Below are 6,869 nucleotides of genomic sequence, written 5' to 3' on the forward strand. Positions count from 1 at the left end.
GCATGTGCATATATATATATATATGTATATGTATGTATATGATGTGTGCATATAAATTATATCCTTTCGTATTATAATAATTATTTTTAAGTTCTTTATTAATTTTATTTATATTAGGGTATATATGAATTGTTTCACATATATATAGTATTTCTAATAACTTTTTACATTTTTTTTATGCACAATATATTAAATAATAGTGCACTCTTTAGGCACCTACATTGAATCATACTGGAGGTCTTTTAATGAACAATCAACCCCCAACAAATTCTACGGGACCAATTACAAAACCAGCTGTAACTCAATCTAGTAATGTTTCTTCAGAGCAAGGTATGTAAACAATTTAAATTAATTTAAATTTTTAAAAAAAACATATTTATGCGATTTTATTATTCTTAATTTTCAGATTATGCAATTCTTAAATATATATTTTAATTTAATATTTAATTATATTAAACATCATTTGTATAAATCATTTCATCATTATCATCATCAATTATATTAAACAAAAAGATATATTATAATATTCTTTTCATTATTGCGACGTATAAGAATGTATAATATTAAAAGCACGTCGCATATTTATATGATAATTTAAAATGTTTTAAATTTTCTATTTTATATTTAATGTTTAATAAAATTTTATTAGGTGGCAATAGTCAACAATCTGTAGCAGTAGCTGCTGTTACAGCTGGTCAAGGAATGCCTGTAGCGAGTCACACATCTATGCCCGCTCAACCTCCTCGATCTACAGCTATGGCTACAGCTGCTCCTGTAAAAAAACCTACACCGCCACCACCAACTACATCCAACCCACCAACTCCATCAGTATCTGTACCAACTCCACCACCAAGTGTTACACCTACAAATACGAATTCTATAGTAGCTTCACCGGTTGTGCCTCAGCCACCACAGCCACCTACATCTGTTAGTTCCTTTTCAAATGCAAACACTCCTGTACCCACAGATGGGACAACTCTAACTCAACAATCAGATCTTTTACAACCATATAATACTCTAGGTACGTATTTTATTATATTGTATATTATAATAATATATTAAAATTTATAAAATTTATTTATTTATTTTATATGAATATTTTATGAAAAAAATATTTTTTTTGAACAGCTCCTGTGCCTACTACACAAACATCGTTGGAACAAATGTCATTAAAAAAAAAACCGCATATACCAATGATTCAAACACCACATACAACAACTAATAACACCAATTTAAATTTACTGCCTGATATAAAAACACCAGTGAATATGATGCCTACAAGTATGGCATCTAATCTAAATTTGGGAAATATGACCATGGCCAATCTGAATATGAATTTACAACAAGGATTAGCTACTCATATGTCAATGCACAATCAGTTGGAAAATATGATAAATACAACATCACCTTTAACTAATATACAAAATTCTCACAATGCTACAATATCACAACAGCATTCCAATGGATTTTCTAATATTAAGCGTGAGAATTCTCCGCCTAATATGTTAAATAATAATGGCATATCTGGTCTTAATATGGGAATGAGTATGGGCGGAATAGGTTCAATTTTTGATCCTATGCCCATGCAGTCATCTATGCCAATGCAAATGTCGCAAATTCCAATTAAGAAAGAAGAGAAATCAGTATCAATTTCTCAATCGCAAATGCCTCAAAAGCCTATGGATGGTATGTATTATGATTAGTTTAGATTTAAAGCATGCATTTGAATATTATGTTATGTTGCTGCAAATTATAATTTTTATCTTTAAATTTAATTCATTATATCTACCATCTAATCATTATTATTTTCTATTCATTTCTGCTGATTTAATCTATACTAAAATAATATATTAACTTAATATTTGTAAATATTTTTATTTTTATATTTTTCAAATAATTCATTTCTTCACTTTTCAAATTTGCTTCTTCACTTTTTCTTTATAGAGCATGATAATGTATTACATATTTTCTGATATTGCAAATTAAATGTATTATAACTTTATTAAAAATCAACTTTATTTAATCCTTGTTATTTATGTATGTTGTTCACATTTTAAATTGCTATATTAACTGCTTACTAATCAAATATATAATGCCGTTGCTCTAGCCGGAGCTCTTTTTGCAGAGATGAATACAGGGATGCCATCAATGAGTAATCATTCGAGTTCACAGCTCATGCCTGAGAAAAAGATGACACCACCCGATTCAAAAAATCCTGTGTCGAATTTTGCTTCAGCTTTTAAAAATAAGGTAAGAAGATTTTCAAATTTTTGTAATGTTACATAATTTTCTTTCTGTATTTTTCTAAATATTTAATTTTTTTACTTATTTATTCTTATATAGACTGTAGAACAAAATGTGAAAAATGCCTCATCATGGTCATCTTTAGCACAAGCATCAAGTCCTCAATCCGCAGCAGGAAGTAGCATGAAAAGTGCAGCACAGGATTCATTCCAAGCATTCAAAAAACAAGCAAAAGAAAAGCAAGACAGGGTTAGTGAAATATATTTATTTTATAAATAATATAATAATATTATTGTACATATTAATATAATGCTTTTTATTTGATTATTTAATAAAATTAAATGAAGACTTTCATATATATAAATTAATATATATATATGATATATTTAAAAATAAATATCTAATTATTCCTATAGCAAAGAGCTTTATTGGAACAACAAGAAATGCGTAGACAACAAAAAGAACAAGCAGAACGAGAACGTTTACGACAAGAAAATGAAAGAAGAAGAGAACGAGAAGAAGAAGACGCTTTAGACAAAGTTAGAAAAACTGTTGGTGATCAACAAGGAAATGTGATGACTGCTACGTCAAGAGCAGAAGAAGTCAAAGCCATTGTTGATACTGATAGTAGTAGTCCAAGTCATTCATCCAATCAGGATAAAGCCGCAGCTGAAAGAGAACGTCAAAGGCTACGAGAGCAAGAACGACGACGACGCGAAGCGGTAAGTTCTATTATACTTTTTATACGAGTATTTCATGTTTCGTAAAACTTTAAATTTAAATATATGAAAATTCAAATAATATATATATATATATATATAGTCTCTTATATAAAAATTAGAAATATTTAATTATTTTTTTGTAGAAAGTTTGAATCATAAATAAATTTTCTTTATCGTCTACAGATTTTGGTAGACGAATTTGCCAAGATTGGATATATTTATTATTTCAGATGGCTGGACAAATTGACATGAACATGCAAAGTGATTTGATGGCAGCATTTGAGGAGTCGTTATAATGTTATTTGCTGTTCGTTGTAAATCCACTAAAACCGGGCAAGACTTGGATGAATATTTGGCGCTGGATGATACGATAAAAACGTATAATATATACGTCAGTCAATAACAAATAATAATAATAATAAATAATAAAATAAACCGAATCGAAAAAGTCGGTGTAACAAAGTAAATAATATAATGGTGGTGCGAGTTGGGACATTCCAACAAAGAACCTTAACGTCATTGTCCGAGTGGATCGGAATTCAAAGAAACAGTTTATCAAATAACTCAAACTTGTGTGTAATCGACGGACACCTAAGTGTGACCTAATGTAATTAGATAAATACTTACACGACACTTTAAAAAATACTACACTGACTATTGTGTTACATTTTTCCGGTTTTCATAAGTTTGTACTTTATGTAAATTTCGAAACAAAACAAAAAAATATTACACAGATGATAAGTGAACGAAAGAAAGAGTATGCGAGAGAGAGAGAGAGAGAGAAAAATAGAATGTATAATGTGCGGTCAAAGAATAGATGAGTATGAAAGTGTGAACAGAGTGAAAGTTGTGTACATTTAGTTAAGTTTTATATTTTTCCACATTCAGTCATTAATCGTTGGTAGGATTACATAGACAGTGTTTCTGCCAATAATACATATAATTATTAGCAATTACTAATAATTTTATTGCAGATTTCTTTCTCGATTATGAATATACACTATTTGTAATCACGAAATAGGTAGACTTGTTAAGTCAATAATATAGAAAAATATATCTAATGCGAACATACATTGGTGAATTTAATCATATTGATCATTATGATAGCCCAGTTAAGTCTATCTCGATTTCGATTGACTTGAGAATCAAATCAGGGCCAATCGGTTGATTTGAAAAAACGAAAAAATAAATATTTGTAAACTCACCTTAGAACAAAGTCGTCAATTATTACGAATAACCGTAAGGTGATTATAGAATGATATAGCTTCGATCCTACCAACTATTAGATCAGATCCACGTATGTACCTAATTATTGGTATACTTTGGGATCGCAGAAACAGAAAATGTGACACAGTATCGGCTCGTAAATGGAACATTATTTAGAAAACAATTATGTTTGTTTTATAAAATGAATTATGAAAATAGTTCATTAAGGAAATGTTAGACATTTCAAGAAAATTATTGAAATATAACTACAGAATCGCGATTTGATAAAGCGATTCAAATTTTACAAAATATAAATTGCCCTTATATATGTATGTACGCAATTGTATAACGCGCATCCAAAATTCAATCGGCAAAAAGTACAAAAAATGACATTTAATTAAAAAACCGATTATTGATTAAAATTTGGATTTATTGCGTACTACTATTATTATATTACTATTACAGAGGGATTTTTAAAGAAGTATTTGAATTTGTAGAAGTTATAAAAATAATGGCTATAGTGGTACAGAGACATTACATGATAACAAGAGTTATTATGTAAGGTATATTATTATTATTATATATTAATTATTATTAATTATTATTATTAATATTATTATTAATATTATTATTATTATTATTATTATTAAATTATTTCATTGAATGGAATTTTATTTTTTTAAGAGCCTCTTTAAACCTGCAATGTCTTTCTCTTTATCGTAGCGTAACAAATGAGTTTTATTTGGAATTAAAGGAACGCTACACTGACACAAGTCGTTTGTGGCATTAACAAAATATGCTTAATTTTATTTTTTGCTTAATTCAAAAGAATTTACTGTTCACAAATACATGTTCCTTTCTACGTGATACTAGAACAAATACTTTACAGTTGCGAACAATGCAAAGATCTTAAATAATATTCAAAGATCGAATACGCAGTTTGGTACATACTAAATACGCGATGTTCGTAAGATCATCAAAAAATGAATTCGTCTTATTTTCAAACTCTGTCAAATGGCAAAGTGTATAAGATATCGATGATAGATCACTAATACGTAATGTTTAATTTTATTTATTCTGAGTTTTTTTTTTTTTTTTTTTCAACATGATCTATCATTGTATCGTATAACTTTGTTTTCGACGAACCTCGTAGAGTTTGACGTTTTCGTTGAACGTCGCTTTAAAAATCGATCGTGTAATTGCACATTATGTAAATTTTGAAGAGAAATTTCGCGAAAAATGCGATCGATCGAAAACAAGAAAAAGGAAAAGAAGAAATCTATTTCCGAATCTTCAAGAATTCCGTCGAAAGTTTGGCTTGCGTTTAAATTGCTGAAATGCCCCCTCGCCTAAAGATGACATTACAGTGTATACAAATGATTTATTATTACAGAGACGCTTAGACCTGATTCCGTCGCATTAAATTTGTTTAATATAATAGTCGTTCAAATTTCTTGAGCGTTTCCTCCAAACGAGTGAATGGAGTCGACGCTAAAGAAAAACGTGTCGAGATAACGAACAGGAAAGCGTAGGAGGCGTGTATCTATGTCGAAGATCACGAAATATCCACGTTTGTAGAGTAACGTTAATTGTATGTGTGCCTGGCTATGATTCGTTTAGATACTTATCAATTACGATACAGGCAAGAGATATGTGAATTCTAAGTGCAAGTAAATGATTGACAGGGAAATAACGTATAACGGTTTGAAAAAAAATAATGTCGTAAATAATTGTCCGAAATATTTCTCGGGTATATTGATTGAATTTATTGTGTGTTGTCATTGTTTGCGACCGATTGAAATATTGTATCGAATATTGAGAAACAGGATCGCAACCAAGGAGCTCGAAAATAGTACACACCAGGTGTAATAAAAATAGAAAGCGAAAATTTATAAGTATATATTCGCGTCGGTATTCGTAATCCTGTTTTCGTTGTCAAGTGCATCGGAGATGAACGAAAAAAAAAAAAAAAAAAAAAAAGGAATATTGATAATAATATAATAAGCATTCATACGTGGAATGCTCTTTATTCTCATGTGTTGTGTGCGCTTTCATATCAATGCGATCACGCATTCGTTGATCGTCAATACTAATTCTAGCAATACAGTAGACTATCTTACATCTTTTTTTATTTAATACACCGGCATTGTTCCCGGATGTTTGCTAATCAAAATTCAAGATTTACGATGAAATCTTGGCTCTCAACTTTTAGCAATGTATTCACTGCGATATTAATATTCGCGTCTTAGCATGTACAATGATTTAGTCATCCGTATGTTAATTCTTGTTGTATGCACTTAATGCAGTGAGATGATTTCCTGCGAGGGTGACATTAATTAATATGTGAAAAAAAGGGAAAGTGAGAAAAATAATCTTGTGTTCTTTCGATATATAAAAAAAAAAAAAAAAAAGCGATGTTTCGAGGAGATAATGGAATTGTCATAGATATAAATCGAATCGAAGTTTAAGTCTAGGCGTAATAAATATGTACTGTTTTTCCGTTTACTAACGTCGATCATTATCGGTATTCGAGCAAGATTTCCGAAAACATGTCTATTGGCATATATAATTACAAATTAATTATATTTGATATTCGAATACGATAGATGGTACGTTATAATACGATGTAATATACAATATAAAATGTTAGGAAATGTAAAAAAAAAAAAAAAAAAAAAAAAAAAAAAAAAAAAAAAA

At 29.2% G+C, this 6,869-nt stretch overlaps 1 protein-coding gene and 1 long non-coding RNA gene across 5 annotated transcripts in view; both read left to right on the forward strand.

Annotated features, from left to right (window-relative positions):
• Nucleotides 1–4,152, forward strand: part of LOC102678620 (bromodomain-containing protein 2-like) — a 21,286-nt gene extending 17,134 nt beyond the window's left edge. For 3 of the 4 annotated variants that reach the window (XM_031508709.1, XM_006612027.1, XM_031508708.1), the window contains 7 exons: nucleotides 213–330; nucleotides 650–1,021; nucleotides 1,129–1,686; nucleotides 2,108–2,250; nucleotides 2,344–2,493; nucleotides 2,661–2,966; nucleotides 3,197–4,152. In XM_031508709.1, the coding sequence (XP_031364569.1) occupies nucleotides 213–330; nucleotides 650–1,021; nucleotides 1,129–1,686; nucleotides 2,108–2,250; nucleotides 2,344–2,493; nucleotides 2,661–2,966; nucleotides 3,197–3,262 (1,713 nt within the window). In that variant the 3' untranslated portion in view covers nucleotides 3,263–4,152. The remainder of the gene's footprint in view (nucleotides 1–212; nucleotides 331–649; nucleotides 1,022–1,128; nucleotides 1,687–2,107; nucleotides 2,251–2,343; nucleotides 2,494–2,660; nucleotides 2,967–3,196) is intronic. The other variant, XM_006612028.1, reaches the window with a different exon arrangement.
• A 541-nt stretch (nucleotides 4,153–4,693) lies between these two features.
• Nucleotides 4,694–6,869, forward strand: part of LOC116185101 — a 4,078-nt gene continuing 1,902 nt past the window's right edge. Inside the window, exon 1 of the long non-coding RNA XR_004149873.1 lies at nucleotides 4,694–5,825. This is a non-coding gene — a long non-coding RNA (uncharacterized LOC116185101). The remainder of the gene's footprint in view (nucleotides 5,826–6,869) is intronic.

Source organism: Apis dorsata, unplaced genomic scaffold, assembly GCF_000469605.1.
Source record: "Apis dorsata unplaced genomic scaffold, Apis dorsata 1.3 scaffold_98, whole genome shotgun sequence".
NCBI lineage: Eukaryota > Metazoa > Arthropoda > Insecta > Hymenoptera > Apidae > Apis > Apis dorsata.